Raw genomic sequence first — 18,517 nt, forward strand, 5'->3', positions numbered from 1 at the left:
TGTATGATCTGCAGTCTTTTAATCTAAAATTAAAATAGCCAGGAAGGGGTGCAGATAATAGAGCACTACAAGCAAGAAATAAAGAGAAAAAGTTGATTTTGCGATGTTTGCTTAATTTCTGCCACATTTATTTTTGACATTGTAAGATTACCCTTATTTCTTTTCAAATATTACCGGGGATAATAATTTACCTAATCCATATCAATATGCAAATTTAATTAAAAAAATCCAATATTTACTGATAAATATTGAAATATAATGCATTCCAATGCATTACAAATTTCTCTTTCCTTATCACGCATTGCACAATAGTGTATTAACTACAAAATTTAATTGGTTATTCTTATTATTTATAATAAAAAATCACTTCTACATTATTGTACTTTTTTTAGGAACTAACTTCTAGCTGCATGATTTACTACGAGTTTAATATATTGTGGTGATTCCTAGGCTATGATGTCCCTGTCCCAGATACTCTAAGGTATGAACAAACTCCTTTACCCTGTTACATTAAATAAACTGTTAACACAGAGATATGTCTCGCCTATTTGTTATTTTGATAATGCAAATGTTGAAATTAAAATAGCAATACTTTAACGTGAGTGATGCAAATATTCAAAGTCAATGAACCATGACTGAAGGTACAGGGCTAAACAATCTCCATGGAAATGAGATGTGCCAATGCTAATACAACTGCAAACCAAATACCATTGACTTTTCATAAGTCGTTCCCTTTAAACAAACCTTAACACAAACATAAACTTGTAAACTATGTAAAAGTTTCAAAGTCAATGAACCATAATTAGGGGGGGGCTATATAATCTCCATGGAAATGAAACTTGCAAATGCCAATACATTTGCATACCAAATATCATTGACTTAACATAAGTGGTTCATCTTAAACTGACCTAATCACAAACTAACACATGTAAACTAAGCAAAAGTTTCAAAGTCAATAGACCATGACTGAGGGGTAAGGATCAAATATTCTCCATGGAAATGAGATATGCTAATGCTTATACAACTGCATACCAAATATCATTGACCTACCACTAGTGGTTACCCATAAACTGACCTAATCACAAACTAATACATGTAAACTAAGCAAAGTTTCAAAGTCAATGGACCCTGACTGAGGGGGCAGGGCCAAATAATCTCCATGGTAATGAGATGTGCCAATGCTAATACAACTGCATACCAAATATCATTAACCTACCACTAGTGGTTCACCATGAACTAGACCTAATCACAAACTAATACATTGTTGACGGCGCTGCTGCCGCCGGAAACAGCATACCTATGTCTCGCTTTTTTTACTCCATCAAGCAGAGACAAAAATTGTCTGTCCAAAGTAAGGAAGTCGTAAAGCGACTATTGTGAACACCAGGGCAACTAGATATCGCTTTTGACGGTAGGGCAAAGCGAAGTGACGGACGGGAAAGCAACTTTGTCGCCCCTGTCGCCTGCTAGCGTGAGCCGTGTTTATTATGATTAAATTTTGTAAAACCTGGTCGCAGACCGACACAATATACCATGGTGTTGTAAGGGAAATGATAAACCCTAACTACAAGGAAAAGATTTTTTTCTTGAAAATTCTTTAATATCAACTTTGCTGTAACTTAAAGTGTGTTCACCTTTTAATAATTTGATCTGCTGTTTTCTCTCCTTTTTGTTTGGTATTAGGACCTCCCATGATTGCCACAGCTGTTGATCTATAACCATCTGCATAAGTTGCACTTGCCTGAAAATGATATAAACATTAAATTATATCTTATCAGTGATTCTTATAGTCTTTGTATCTTTCAATTAACCTCATCATAGATACCAGGTTTAAAATTTTGTACACCAGGCACACATTCTGTCTACAAAAGACTCATCAGTGACACTCAAATTTAGTTAAAAGCCAAATAAAGTAAAAGTTGAAGAGCATTAAGGTTACAATCAACCATTAAATATCATGGGCGCAGCAATTTTATGAAGATAACATGGTATTCAGAATTAAGAGTATGGCTAATCATGATTGGTCAATATGTGCACCCGTTATTTTTTTTTTATTAGAGAATTCTTGCACTCTGCATTATACCAAACGCAAAATAATATATTTTCCTTAGCCCTAACGGAACTGAGATGTGTTTTCAATGCCAGGATGAGACACATGTTTTTAAGTGCAAAATTGATAGGCAAGGGAGATAAGTACAAATTACGTTAAGAAAAGCAACGGGAACCTATATTTTTTGGACCAACAAATCATGTCCGACTAATTTTTCTTTAATTCTAACAAGGTTTTGTTAAAAAAAAATCAACTTTATAAAGTCTGTATCTCTGTAAAGGCTATCATTGTCGCCTATGGGGAAATAAATTGTTTATTGCAGTCCTGATCTGACTTACACTATGTCATGTCATCAGTTCAGAAACAAGAAAATCCTGATATTATAAGACAGGGATATTGAACTATAAAACTCAGACCCTGGTAATTTGACATGTTAGAGTAAAATGGCATGGATAAGTAACTACAAATGAAAACACTTCCCAGCATAAAAATAGGGAGATAGACTAAGTTGCCTTACCTTATACTGACTAGTTGGTGGTTTTCCTTTGGCTCCTGTAACAAACACTGCAGCTTCATCAGTTCCTGCTATCAAACAAAATAAAAAAACTTTTTTAAAAAGAGATCAACAAATTATTTATTTTAAGAGTAAAGACATATAATGATATTTCTGATGTCTGCTTTAAAAGTTCAACATATCACCATAGAAATATATCTAAACAACTAGTTAACATGATGTCTTAAGTAAACTTAAGGAGTGTACATAGGTTGAGGACATAACTCTTAAAATCAATAGAACGTTTGTGTCAACCTTTGTCATTAGTACATTGAAGGCTTTTTAGTAACATAGAAAATAAGATTATTTCTATATCTGTTTAAAGTGAACATTTTTAAAAGCCTGGTTGAAACTAGCTATTTTAAACACATACAAAAAATTTTAACCACAGACTGAACTTAAATGTTGACAATGCCAACTTTAACAGAATGTAGGATCCTTTCTCTCGCTACCTCTAACAAAATGTTTCTGGCTTAACAAAAGTCATCTAACTTGTTGCTTAAAATTCCAATAATCAAATGGTGGTTAAGATTAGATTACTATAGTAACTTTTCCAAAACAGGATTTGCTATGCAAATTTCTATTTGTTGAAAAATCACGGGCTCAGACAAACACATAAATGTTTAGCCTCATGTACATTTTTTTTTAAATTTCAGACCAAATCAACCACCAACATCTCCCAAAAAAATGTTCAAAAGGACAAAACATGGTCCAGATATCCTGACTTGGTACTGAATGAACAACATGAACATGATAAACATATATTAATCTAACAATATTGAAAGATGGAACAAAAATTTGTTCATATATGAAGACCCTAATATTTTAATTTACAATATCATCTGGTGACTAGAAGCCAAATGGTGCATGTAACTTACAATTAATTTCATCTAATTGTACTTGGGTAAAATCACAGACAACATCAGGAAGAAAATAATGTGCTGGATCACCGATCTCATATACCAACTGTTCACTAACTGTAGCTTCATTGATTAATCCTCCAGTTCCTCGTGGTTTAGTTACAATAAAATCACCGTTAGCACTGCACTCTACCACAGGAAAACCTATATGTTCCCTGTAAAAATTTAAAAGTCATTAACTAGAGGCCCCTAAGAGCCTCATACTCACATTGAACTTTTCTTTTTTATAAAAGAGGCTTTCTTAAATCTTTATTGAAATATACATTTATCTGTTTTTGTTCCTTCAACGAGAAATCTTAAAATATGTTCATATTCTTATACAGAGTGCTACTTAGTCATGTTAGATGATTCAGAGAAGTAATCTGAAGACTGACCAATCAATATCAAAAATTTCCTCTTCCAAATTATTGCCAAAATTCACAAATTTCTATTGAAAGGACTTATCATACATTATAACTATCAAGATGGATATGTTCAAAGTCAGCATATGACAGATGACAAAGACAGTGGCAATGGATCAAATTGGTCTTTAATGGAGCTACATTTGTGTATGTTTTAACTGGCAACAAGTTTGACCTTATACCCAAATGTTAACAGTACCCTGCAAGCTTTTATTTAGAAAACATTTTGATTGAAATTAAAAAAGTATTTTTTTCATTGTCTTCTAAGAAATTCCCCATGTAAATAAGTTTGCAGTCTGTAAATGATTTACTCACCAATCAGGGACTGTTTTCCAGTCTGTGAATATTCCACCAGTTACTTGTGCACCACACTCTATCAGATGTCCAGCCAAGCTGTAAGATTCAAATGCTGATTTTTTTTATGTACCCATGTTTCAAGTGGTCAAAATTGTATTTCCTTTGATATATTGATATTTATGAAATAACATTTTCATACAATGCTCTTTGCTCATTTTAACATGGGTAGGTTTTATATTTGTCCACATCTTTACAATGAGCATTTAAACTTATTGTTATTGAAGTGAAGTTAGCAATTTATACTGACATTTTAAAATGATATAATGCCATTGTCAATTTTCAGAGCACTGATAGTTACGTTAAACACCTACAATTAATCAATCAGTCAATCTAAACAATTAATCTCGAGAGTTATCTGATGAAGAAACATTTGTCTTGCACCATAACATTGGGATCACAAGTTCACATATTATGTTTTATATAGAAATACAAACCTGCCAGCAGCTAAGTGGTCAAAATCAGTCATATTCCATTGGAACTGTAATAAAAAGTAAACAGTATACTGTAAGAGTTTTTACCACTTCTATATACCGGTACACATTTTTATAGTTCTGTATTTGAAACATTGCCATCCTCAAATGAGATTTGATAGCTATAAATGAAGTTTTATTGGTGATGCCGAACTTGGCTGCTGTCAATTCAGGATTTGGCAGTTACAAATGCAGTTTTACAGGGGAAATGGAACTGAGCAGGCAAAACTGATATTTGCAACCATCAAATCATAAAATGACAATATAAAACAAAATTTCAAGTGTTGATGGCAAATCTCTGGTAGTATCTTGTTAATTTGTACTCTTTGCATATAGTGTTCAACTCTAGTGATTTAGAGCTTGACATATATATATATATGGTAGTACCATTTGTCTTTTGTATCAAACCAAATGTTGATCTTTAGATTTTCATCTTGGACTTAGTACTGTTTGGTTGCGGTGTGATTGACATCATCTCCTTTTATACATCTCTAAATTGCAAATATTTTTAACAACACCACATAGTACGTGTTGACCCCAGAGAAATAACACAAATCAATACAAAGGAACAATATCTCAAAGGTTAGTGTAGAGAGATTTTCAAAGCATGTGATCACCTTACATTGTGCAGCAGGGGTCCAAGAACTAAAGCACTGTCCACACATCTGCCAGTTATAACAATATCCGCACCAAGATCCAAAGCTCTAGCTATTGGTCCAGCTCTTCAAAACAGAAACAGTAATTTATATATCAGCAAACATGTAAAAAGAACATTTGTAACTCTGACTGTTTAAAAACAAGCAGAAGCTGTTTTCTGCTCATTGGTCGGGTTGTTGTCTCTTTGACACATTCCCTGTTTCCATTCTCAATTTTAGATGTGGTGTAATTGCCAATGAGACAACTATCCAACAGAGATCAAATGATCTAGATGTAAGCAACTATCATGACTATTGGTCACTGTACAGCCTTCAACAATGAGCAAAATGTTTTCTTTGCTTATGATATGTTTTGACACATAGTTCTCATTCAAAGATAATGTATTTTTTAGATGACCAAAACTTTAACCTGTCATATTTCCATGATCAGTGAAGTGTGAAATATGGGTCAAAACCCTAATATTTAAAAATTGTTGACTTCATAACATGTACAATAAGTTTCAAATTTTTAGTTTGATCACAAACTATCGTAAACCAATACTTTAATGGATTAAAGAACAGAGGGATGCACAGACAGAAAACATAAAGCCACTTTACTATCATAAGCATGGCATACTAATCAGAGATAGAAATATTAATTCAATGTTAATTATTTATTTTCAACATTTATATGTTTGCATAATTTTAAGTTATCAAACATATAAGTGGAGAAAATGAGAATGCACAAAAGGAATCTTCAATCTTTCTGACAAAATTAGACAAATTATAAAACTCAATGACTAGATCTTGTGCACTTACGAAATATTTTTTGTTTCCTAATCAGATAAGAGGCCACATCACAGCCATTGTGCATGTCACAATAATTCAATCCTGACATGCAACAAAATAGCATATTTCACTCAACTACTACTAAATATCTTCTTAAGATCTTTTCTTATTTTTGTTCACTTTATTCACAATATTTATAGTCTTCTGAGTTTGAACATTTAGAGCTTGTCATATTGTATATACTCCTGTTAGACATTGGACATGCCGTCTTCAACAATAGAGTCAACCAAGTCATAATCGTGGTGTAAGTAAAACTTTCTAACAGATGACCTCATTTTACCATTAAGAATTCTTTATTCAATAAAAGGTTCCATGTAAGCAGAAAACCACTATCAAAGAAATCCTGACAAGAATCACAAGCCTTAAAATAAGCCTTGTGAAATGAACCTTTTGATTTGTGGGCATTAAAGAGGATAAGATTATAACACTTTGATATCTGGAAAGTACAGATTAACAGAAATCAAAAAATGTTTTTCGGCCATGTCTGCCATATTTGTTTTTCATTAATGTTCTTAGCACAAATCAGGTTGTTCGCCTTCTCTTTTGAATTGTTTCACATTTTTTCATGCACAGCCTTTTAATGCTTACTATACAGCTAGGGTAAGAGTTTTGCTCATTGTTGAAGGCAGTACAGTGATGGTCAGTAACCTACAATTGTTTACATCCATGTCATTTGAAATTTGGTGAAAAGTTGTTTCATTGGCAATCATACCACATCTCCATTATTTTTCTATTTAGAGTGAATACCCTTTTATGTAAATTACTTTATGTAATAAGAAACTTACCCTAAATAGGCATTCATACTGTGTATAGTCTTTGGAAATGGTTCACCTGAATCCATATCAGTTATTGAACTGTCTATCAATTCTTTGGTCTGAAATTAACAATAAAATACTACACAAAGGCAAGAAGAACTAGAGGCTCTAAAGAGCCTGTGTCGCTCACCTTGGTCTATGTGCATATTAAACAATGGACACAGATGGATTCATGACAAAATTGTGTTTTGGTGATGGTGATGTGTTTGTAGATCTTACTTTACTGAACATTCTTGCTCCTTACTATTATCTCTATCTATAATGAACTTGGCCCAGTAGTTACAGTGGAAAATATTTTGTAAAAATTTACAAAAATTTACAAAATTTATGAAAATTGTAAAAAATTGACTATAAAGGGCAATAACTCCTTAAGGGGTCAATTGACAATTTTGGTCATGTTGACTTATTTGTAGATCTAACTTTGCTGTACATTATTGCTGTGTACAGTTTATCTCTATTTATAATAATATTCAAGATAATAACCAAAAGCTGCAAAATTTTCTTAAAATTACCAATTCAGGGGCAGCAACCCAACAACATGTTGCCTGATTGGTCTGAAAATTTAAGGGCAGATAGATCTTGACCTAATGAACAATTTTATACCATCAGATTTGCTCTAAATGCTTTGGTTTCAGAGATATGAGCCAAAAACTGCATTTTACCCTATGTATTATTTTTTTGCCATGTCGGCCATCTTGGTTTGCGGGCAGGGTCATCGGACACATTTTTTAAACTAGATACCCTAATGATGATTGTGGACAATTTTGGTTAAATTTGTCTTAGTAGTTTCAGAGGAGAAGATTTTTGTAAAAGATTACAAAAATTTACGAAAAATGGTTAAAAATTGACTATAAAGGGCAATAACTCCTTAAGGGGTCAACTGACCATTTTGGTCAAGTTGACTTATTTGTAGATCATACTTTGCTGAACATTATTGCTGTTTACAGTTTATCTCTATCTATAATAATATTCAAGATAATAACCAAAAACGGCAAAATTTCCTTAAAGTTACCAGTTCAGGGGCAGCAACCCAACAACGGGTTGTTCGATTCATCTGAAAATTTCAGGGCAGATAGATCTTGACCTGATAAACAATTTTACCCCATGTCAGATTTGCTCTAAATGCTTTGGTTTCAGAGATATAAGCCAAAATCTACATTTTACCCCTATGTTCTATTTTTAGCCATTGCGGCCATCTTGGTTGGTTGGCGGGGTCATCGGACACATTTTTTAAACTAGATACCCCAATGATGATTGTGGCCAAGTTTGGTCAAATTTGGCCCAGTAGTTTCAGAGGAGAAGATTTTTGTAAAAGTTTACGGACGACGGACGCAGGACGACGGACGACGGACGCAAAGTGATGAGAAAAGCTCACTTGACCTTTCAGGTCAGGTGAGCTAAAAATGTACAAATGTTTTTTAATTTTAGTTCATTTATATGTTTTGGGGTTTAGCGTGACGTCCATTTTCACTGAACTAGCACACAATTTTATTTAGGGGCCAGCTGAGGACCACCTCCGGTTGCGGGTTTTTTCTCACTGCATTGAAGACCCATTGGTGGCCTTCGGCTGTTGTCTGCTCTTTGGTCGGGTTGTTGTCTCTTTGATATATTCCCCATTTCCATTCTCAATTTTATATAGAATTCCCTGAAAAGATTTTTACCATATGCAGTCAATGATTATAGTCTTGTTTTAGATATTAAAGTTTCTGCAGAATTTTTATGGCATTATGATAGAGTAAGAGTTCGCAGAAATCTTTTAATGTCATAAATTTCCATATTAATATTCTCTCCTGAAAAGTATGAATCTTCATTATATATAGGGAAAATCATACTTTAGTCTCTATTTGAAGTTTATTTTTCATTCATCATGAAACAGTTTAAGAAAAAAATCTTCTCAGATTTCTTCTGCTTTCTTACAAATAATTTTGTTTATCCAAAGGAACATATTTCATACATCTAAAGTGTAATAGTATCTGCTTTATACCTTAGGCATTAAGTCATCACCAGTTACAACAGCAATATTCATTTCAACACCGACTGAAGCACATATCTGTCTTAAAGCATCAGCACAGGACTGTGGATTAACCCCTCCAGCGTTACTTATAACTTTTATACCTATAACACAAAGAGTTGTATATTGTAAAAATTCATCAAAGATACCAGGCTTATAATATATGTATGCCAGATGAGTATGTTGTTTACATAGAGACTCATCAGTGTTGCTCCAGATGAGTATGTTGTCTACATAGAGACTCATCAGTGTTGCTCTAATCATAACAGTTGTAAGTCCAAATCAATTACTAAATTTATAAGTAAACCAGGAAATTTTCTAGGCAGGTTGTATTTTAGTTAATTTCAGGGAAAGAGCTTGGAAGCAAAAATAAAACTGCAAGTAATAATTGAAGGAGAGCCGTTCCTAACATTACTGTTGTAAATGAGATGCATTTTTAATGCAGTCAACAAACACTTACCAATAAAACCTTATACATGGAATAACTACAAATTGTATTTCTTATATTGACTTATATATTTTGATTTCCAAAAGAGTCCAGTACAAATGGTGACCTGAATAGATGTAAATTAAATTGTCCTATTGCTTAGATAAATATTGCTCTCTTATTGGCAATAAAACGACAGTCAATCATTTATTTGTTATAGAATTTTACCTTTTGACTTGATATCTTTGATAAATGGTGCCATACAAATCTGTACAAAATCAGGTGCATACCCTAAATTCTACAATAAAATACATTATAATAATTTACTGTATAGATTTGTATAGTGTGCTGTTAATGTACTTACTAGTATTGGTGAATATTGTCCAAAATAAAAATACAACAATATATATGTTGTGTACAAGATGTAAGTTTGTACAAATTATAATTTGTACAGGATTTTTGTACAAGTTATAAGTTTTTTGACACATACCTTTTTGCACCAGGTGATAAAACTTTATCTTCTAAAATTTATCAGCTTTATGTCTTAAATTCAAATCTATATACTTCAACCTAACATTTAGTGCTATTCTCATTGTCCTCAAACTGGAAATAAGTACACCTGAATGGTTTAAATTCTATTTTTATTTTTCTCCTTGTACCAAAATCATATTCATAAAAAGTCTTTTTGTGTTCTTATAATGTTTTTTGTAGCAATGCTCAGTATTAGACTATGTCATATAGTCATGGAAATATAACAGAAATATGCAAAACAGAAGACTGTGTGCTTGTATCATCCATTTGTGTTAAGCAGTTCATAAAACACTGATAACTTGTACAAAAATTCTGTACAAATTGTAATTTGTACAACATTACAATTTGTACACAACATATACATGATATATAACTGCCATAAAATATTACAATTGAATTTTTAAGCCATATTTCTATGTAAAAAACTAAATGCTATTAATGGGTGTGTTTTACATGAAATATTATAATGCTATGTTATCATTCCATAACAAGAACATTCAATTGTTTTACAAGTTCATGACAAGGAATGTGTGATGGCTGATTTCATTAGAATCAGTTGGAAGACTGAAAATTTAGCCATCTACATGTGTTTTCTCATGACTGCCATCAATTCCATTATTAAATGTAAAGAAAGGTAAAAGAGACCATTGAACTAAAATAGAAGAATGTTGCACTCACCAGTTTCATATTTAACTTTTAAAAAATTTCAAAACAACAACGGAACAAGTTTGTATACTTATTGTGATAGAATAATTTTGCATAAAAAAATATCTTTCTAAAGACATGAAAGATTTTTAACAGAAATATTTTAAACTTCACATTTGAAAACCATAAACATTGCTGTATTTAATAACAAACAAATCAAAATATTTCCATAATTCATAAGTATACATCTTGCACAACACTCTGTGTCTTACTTACAACCCTTATGCAATGTACCTTATTGTATAGTAATGCTTCTTCTAGTCATAAGAAGAACATATGTTAACATCCAGTAGCTGCAAGGAGCTCAGCTTGCATCACTTGCCAAAAACTTGGTTTCTGTTTATCTTTTAAATCTTATATTTCATGTGGAACTGGTTTGATTTATTTTTCTACTTGTTATCATCTTGATCATGCTGACATAAATAAAATATTTGCCACTGAACATTAAGCATACATTATTGTTTAGGGGCCAGCTGAAGCCCACTTCCGGATGTGGGATTTTCCTCGCTGTGTTGAAGACCCATTGGTGGCCCTGGGCTGTTTTCTTCTCTTTGGTCGGGTTGTTGTCTCATTGACACATTCCCTGTTTCCATTCTCAATTTTATAGTACCATTAATACTTTATATTAAATAAGTTAGCAAGAGACAATCAACAACAGTTGGACTCAAAATAGCCCTGCACTTGCCAAAAAAAAACATAAATAAGACTTTTACCTTTCCATTCTGTTTAATGTGCCAGTAAAGAATTCACAAGATAAAAGTACAAAATTAGACACCATTTGAATAATTGTAGATAAGATTGGTAACAATTGGCTAAAAAAAATTGTAGATGGAGCAATTTTATTTCTTGACTTTTCGAAAGCCTTCAATTCCTTAGAATGGGAGTTTATGTACAGTGCATTAAGAAAATTTGGTCTACAAAATTCTATTATAAATTGGATACAGACCTTATATACAACAAGAAATGATTGTAACAGGATGCTGTTACGAAGTCTCCCAAAGGAAGATCCCATAATTTGAAATTTCCAGTGTCGCCTGACATTGGACAAAGTCCAGTGAAAATTGGTTTGGTCCAGTAAAGTATATGCATTAGTGATGCCTGAGGACTAACCCTGTATATCATTCAAATCATCTTGGCATGACAAACCAGAATATATATGGTTTAGGGGTGGGGATCTCGACCATTTACAAGATACTAGAACATTGGGGGTGGGGGGAACCCCTGGGGACTGACCCTATACATCATTCAAATGTTCGAGACACGACGAACAGGAATATATATGGTTAAGGGGTGGGGATCTCGACCATTTACAAGATATTAGACCATTGGGGGTGGGGGGAACCCCTGGGGACTGACCGTATACGTCATTCAAATGTTCGAGACATGATGAACAGGAATATATATGGTTTAGGGGTGGGGATCTCCACCATTTACAAGATATTAGAACTTTCTCAAATGGCAGGGGGTCGGGATGACCCCTGGGGACTAACCCTGTATTTCATTTGATGTGCTTTATCATGACAAACCAGAATATATATGGTTTAGGGGTGGGGATCTCCACCATTTACAAGATATTAGAACTTTCTCAAATGGCAGGGGGTCGGGATGACCCTTGGGGACTAACCCTGTATATCATTCAAACCATCATAGCATGACAAACCAGAATATATATGGTTTAGGGGTGGGGATCTTGACCACTTACAAGATATTAGAACTTTCTTAAATGGCAGGGGGTGGGGGTGACCCCTGGGGACTAACCCTGTATTTCATTTGATGTGCTTTATCATGACAAACCAGAATATATATGGTTTAGGGGTGGGGATCTTGACCACTTACAAGATATTAGAACTTTCTTAAATGGCAGGGGATGGGGGTGACCCCTGGGGACTAACCCTGTATTTCATTTGATGTGCTTTATCATGACAAACCAGAATATATATGGTTTAGGGGTGGGGATCTCCACCATTTACAAGATATTAGAACTTTCTCAAATGGCAGGGGGTAGGGATGACCCCAGGGGACTAACCCAGTATATCATTCAAACCATCTTAGCATGACAAACCAGAATATATATGGTTTAGGGGTGGGGATCTGGACCATTTACAAGATATTAGAACTTTCTTAAATGGCAGGGGGTGGGGGTGACCCCTTGGGACTAACCCTGTATTTCATTTGATGTGCTTTATCATGACAAACCAGAATATATACGGTTTAGGGGTGGGGATCTCGACCATTTACAAGATATTAGAACTTTCTCAAATGGCAGGGGGTCGGAATGACCCCTGGGGACTAACCCTGTATATCATTCAAACCATCTTAGCATGACAAACCAGAATATGTATGGTTTAGGGGTGGGGATCTCAACCATTTACAAGATATTAGAACTTTCTCAAATCGCAGGGGGTCGGGATGACCCCTGGGGACTAACCCTGTATATCATTCAAACCATCTTAGCATGACAAACCAGAATATGTATGGTTTAGGGGTGGGGATCTCAACCATTTACAAGATATTAGAACTTTCTCAAATGGCAGGGGGTCGGGATGACCCCTGGGGACTAACCCTGTATATCATTCAAACCATCTTAGCATGACAAACCAGAATATGTATGGTTTAGGGGTGGGGATCTCAACCATTTACAAGATATTAGAACTTTCTCAAATCGCAGGGGGTCGGGATGACCCCTGGGGACTAACCCTGTAAATCATTCAAACCATCTTAGCATGACAAACCAGAATATATATGGTTTAGGGGTGGGGGTCTCAACCATTTAAAAGATATTAGAACTTTCTTAAATGGCAGGGGGTGGGGGTGACCCCTGGGGACTAACCCTGTATTTCATTTAAAGTGCTTTATCATTTAGAACATTTTCAATTAAAAAGATTGTGTCTATCACAAACGGTTTTCAATTTATAATCATTTGAAAATTTAAAAAAATAAAATCCCATAGGGTTCTATAGTAAAACCCTCCTTTCTTTTTGCCCCTCAAAGTACCCCTTTATAAACCCCAATGCACAAACAAAACCCTGATTGCACCACTAGACATGTTAGTCTAGCATATTGTGAAACCCTAAGTTAATCTGACAAGCGGTTTTGGAGAACGGGTGCGGACAAGTTCAAATTTAAAAGCGGCGGAAGAGGAAGAAGAAGAAGAAGAAGAAGAATAATAATAATAATAATAAGAACTGAGCAAAACCAATAAGTCTTCCCAAACTTCGTTTGGGAGACTTAAATATTAAAGGATGTGTAACAAACAATGGTTGGATCTCTGCACCCTTTGACAAGGCTGTCCGGTCAGCGCGATTATTTTCGTGATGGCAGTAGAAATCTTAGCATGTAGACTAAGACAAGATAACAATATAAAAGGTATACAAATCAAATTAGATAAAAAAACGCATAGTTTAAAATTAACTCAACTAGCAGATGACACAACAATTTTTGTTAAATCAAAAAAAGAAATTAAAGTAGCCCTAAACATAATAGAGATATTTGGTTCTTTATCTGGTCTTAAACTGAATAGAGATAAAACAGAAGGTATTTGGTTAGGAAATCTTAAAAGTAGTAGGGACAAATATGAAAATATAAACTGGTCAACAAAGCCAATAAAATGCTTAGGAGTATACTTTGGACATAATAAGATCGAATGTGAAAAACTAAACTTAGAAAAACAGTTAACTAAATCAGAGAAAATTATCAAAGATTGGTCTAAAAGACAACTTACTATCTTAGGCAGAATAACGGTTGTAAAGTCTTTAATAGTGCCAAACTTAACCTTCTTAGCATCACTAATCAATATTAATAAGGAATGCATATCAAAATTTAAAAAAATAATATTTAACTTTATCTGGGACAATAAAAGAGAAAAAGTGAAAAGATCTGTTGTTTGTACAAATTATGCTAATGGAGGATTGAATATGATTGATATAGATAAATATATTGAATCTTTAAAATATAATTGGATTAAAAGACTAGTTAACAATGATGATATGTTACCAAACTGGAAAGTTATTCCTCAATTCTACTTCGATAAACTAGGAAAAAATTACTTAATCTTCTACATGAACATAGATAAAACACAAGACATAGAGAATTTGAAAAATAACGTAACTCCTTTTTACTTAGAAATGATTAAAACTTGGGTGAAATGGAAAAACAGTAGAATAGAAAATTTTCCAAATAATTTTATTGAAATAAGAAAACAAATAACATGGGGAAACAAATACATAAAATTAAACGGTAAATGTCTAGTCTATAATCAATGGATTAAAAATAATATAATATATATTAATGATATCCTAGATGATAACGGGGATATTTCTCAAAATTTGATATTAAAAAAACTATCATCTCATTGCAATTGGTTCTCAGAATATACAAAACTAAAAAAGGCAATACCAAAACAATGGTTAAATTTACTTAAGGATGAAAAATCAAAGCAAACAAAAGTTTACTTTAATAAAAAACTAGAAATAGTAAGTAAAAATCATAAAAAGTATGAGTTACAAAAAGTAACAACAAAAGATATATATAATATACTCATACAATCTAACAAAGAAACACCAATAGGTTTTGCAAAGTGGAAAAATATGTTGCAAGTTGATGATATTTATTTGAAGATAAAACACAATTTACTGTTTGTATTTAAATACCTAAAAGATAATAAATTGAAAATATTGAGGTGGAAATTGTTACATTGGATATTACCCTGTAAACAAGTATTAGAAACTTGGAAAATAGTTGATACTTCTTTATGTAATATATGCAATGTTAATGAGAATTATGAACATTTCTTTATCACCTGCAAATATTTAAAAAAATTTTGGGAAGGTATTAGATTAATTCTTAATAAACTTAAAATTGGATATCATATCATAAGCTTAGAAAACCTAATACTTGGATATAAAATAACTGATGAAAAGTATTATGAAATTAATTTTTTTATAACAATAGTATTATTTAGTATAAATAAAGCATACTATTTGTCAAATAGAAAAGAAAAAGAAGTAAATGTGTTCTCTATTTTTAAATATGAATTTCTGTCAAGAGTAAACCACTGCAAAGCAATGAAACAAGAAGTAAGCTTTATGCAACAGCAAATTGCAAGTATTTTAGATAAAACTTGTATAACTGATTAATACAACTACATGTTCGTGACACTAACGAGCAATAGTTATATACTCACAAATTGTGTAATAAAATCCCAACAACATGGTTTTGTTATGTATTACTTATATAGGACGATTTATTAATAAATTAAAATATACGGAAAAGCACTGTTATATTTCCGGAAAATTGTAAATTGTAATTTATATTTATGTACTTAGTTCATAGTATTGGTATGAATAGGTAACCCTAGACCTATTATTTATAGTACTTAGGGCTTCTAAAGAGAAAGCTGTATCCTTAGAAGATTTATAAACAGCTTTAAAGAAATAAAGTATAATATGTTTAAAAAAAAAAAAAAAAAATTTCAAAAGAATTAATAATATATTTTTCCATAAACCAATAAAGCCAATATTTGTAAAAGTTAATGTTAAGTAATAATAAGTAACCATCTTGAGGGTCTTCAGATATTAAATTTGGAAGAACTCTTCTTTCTAGAAATATTCTAGTTATACCAATTGTGCCTATCTTCGGTTATGGGTAGGCATATGGGGTTCTCAGATATATATCTTATTCTCCAAAATATAGCCAAAATCTGAGAAAATCATAAATGACCAAATAAGACGTTTGCTGGTTTATGTGAAATTAATGAAGGGAATAGCAATTTACAGTTATATATAATTAATAGGAAAAAAATTAAAACTCAGACCCTCTTTACCTTGGTTTCTTACATTTCAAGCTTACTGTTTCAACTTGCATATGTGCATGAAAGTTGTGATCAGTATCTTCCATAGATTTGATTTACATTAGTTAAAATGGTGAATTATCATTTCTTTTCAGTGTATCCATGGCAACGATCTGCATTTATTCACTATAAAATATTGCAAAAAGGGTGTCAAGATGTCACAAATTATTCCAAATTATACTATAGTAAACTATAAAAGGACTTAGGTTCTGATATCACAAACTATAAAACAATTGACATGAGAAAATCAAACCAATGACTTGATGTCAGATAAGACATCTGGAACAAATATGAAACTATAATGTCCCTAAGATTAATAATGGCTTGTGTTTTCAGGGGATTTCTTTTTTCAAACATCATGAATGAAAGATGGTAATTAACAGCAGTATCTAAATATGAGCTTAAAGGGATATGTAAATGAAATCTACTTACAGGATACTTATGTTTAGCTGAAATTAACAGAGACATTGTGATCTCTGACAGGTAATCAAACACCAGATAGTCTATCTTTGTACCATAGATCAATTGAGGGGCTAAAAAATAAAACATAAGTTATAGAAAGTCTATGTTTGTACCATAGATCAATTGAGGAGCTAAAAAACATAAACTAATTCTAATAAATGAAGAACAAAATTTAAACAAACAGAGATCGGGTATAAAGTTTTATTCTAAATCAAAATAGAATGTCACTACATCATGCTATTTTCCTGACAATACAAGCCAATTTTTGTAGGAGATGCCAAAGCATCATTGTGCCTTTTCTTCATTCTGTTTAAGACAGGTTTATTATCTTGTCAATCATTTTAAATGGCTTTTAATTTGTCAATTTTTCTAAATTTTCATAAACCTGCATATCTTTTTAGTAAATCAGATTACAGCTATTCATCTTTTGGAAAAGGAGATGGGGTATGATTGCCAATGAGACAACTATCCACCTGAGTTTAAATGAAGCAGATATAAGCAACAATGAGCAATTATCATGATTATAGGCCTGGCTGAAAGGGCCTTCAACAATAAGAATAACCCAAACTGTATAGTCAGCTATAAAGCCCAGACATGAAAAATATGAAACAATTCAAATGAGAAAACTAATGTCTAATTTATAACAAAACAATTTACAGGGTTAAACTTAAACATGTTTGTGAGCCGCTCAACCCTCCCCTAATCTAGGACAGTGGGGTAACAGCACATCATAAGAATAAACAGTGAAAACAGTTGCTATTGGCTTAACTCAAAAGGTTGGTATGAGACACAAAAACAACTAACAAACATAAAAACAATAGTCACAAAGCACCGAAATAAAAAGTACTCGCAGTAACTGAAATCAAAGCCAATTACAACTAATAAATAAATCATGTTCTCCCAGACTAAAGTATTAACCAGTACACACGTCATCCAACGGATTTAGTTTTAAGACTCATTAGAATTCATTGCTGATGCATCGTAAAAGCAACAGAGCAATCAAAAATCAATCAATTAAATATTAAACTTCATAACCAGTCTGAGAAATGCATCATGACCTTGTGAACTTGTTTGTCAATCAAAAATCTTGAAATTTAGCTTTATTTGTATATGGCCTTGCTCTTTGCTAGAATCATAAAATGATATGGATTTTAATGAAAAATTCTAAAGTTAAAATTTGGGGCGTTTCTTCATGGGACGAATTGACCTTATACAACCTTTGAACTCTTACCAGCCACAGCTGTATCTCCCCAAAAACCGCAGGCACATCCTATTCTGACTGTTTTGCCTTGCAGTATTTGGGAGGAAAATCTTAAGTGTGTTACTCGTATTTTTTCTGGTGCAATTAACTTCGAAATAGCACCAGAAATTCTCCTGAGGTGCCTGAACCCAGTCATGTTTGTTTTTGTATTAGCCCCCAAACCGGAAATGGTTTGTTATTTCAGAACGCATGCTCTGTACATCACATGATTAATTTATACAT

General features: G+C 32.7%; 1 protein-coding gene across 1 annotated transcript in view; it reads right to left on the reverse strand.

The window, feature by feature from the left end:
* LOC127714115 (uncharacterized) overlaps positions 1-18,450 on the reverse strand; it is a 31,071-nt gene extending 12,621 nt beyond the window's left edge. Inside the window, exons 1-11 of the mRNA XM_052220091.1 lie at positions 18,266-18,450; positions 17,005-17,105; positions 9,717-9,786; positions 9,035-9,165; positions 7,021-7,109; positions 5,374-5,473; positions 4,716-4,759; positions 4,240-4,317; positions 3,482-3,678; positions 2,568-2,635; positions 1,635-1,741 (exon numbers count right to left, since the gene is read on the reverse strand). Coding sequence (XP_052076051.1) covers positions 1,635-1,741; positions 2,568-2,635; positions 3,482-3,678; positions 4,240-4,317; positions 4,716-4,759; positions 5,374-5,473; positions 7,021-7,109; positions 9,035-9,165; positions 9,717-9,786; positions 17,005-17,105; positions 18,266-18,431 — 1,151 coding nt within the window. The 5' untranslated portion in view covers positions 18,432-18,450. The remainder of the gene's footprint in view (positions 1-1,634; positions 1,742-2,567; positions 2,636-3,481; positions 3,679-4,239; positions 4,318-4,715; positions 4,760-5,373; positions 5,474-7,020; positions 7,110-9,034; positions 9,166-9,716; positions 9,787-17,004; positions 17,106-18,265) is intronic.
* Between the last annotated feature and the right edge of the window lie 67 nt (positions 18,451-18,517).

Source organism: Mytilus californianus, unplaced genomic scaffold, assembly GCF_021869535.1.
Source record: "Mytilus californianus isolate M0D057914Y unplaced genomic scaffold, xbMytCali1.0.p SCAF_9, whole genome shotgun sequence".
NCBI lineage: Eukaryota > Metazoa > Mollusca > Bivalvia > Mytilida > Mytilidae > Mytilus > Mytilus californianus.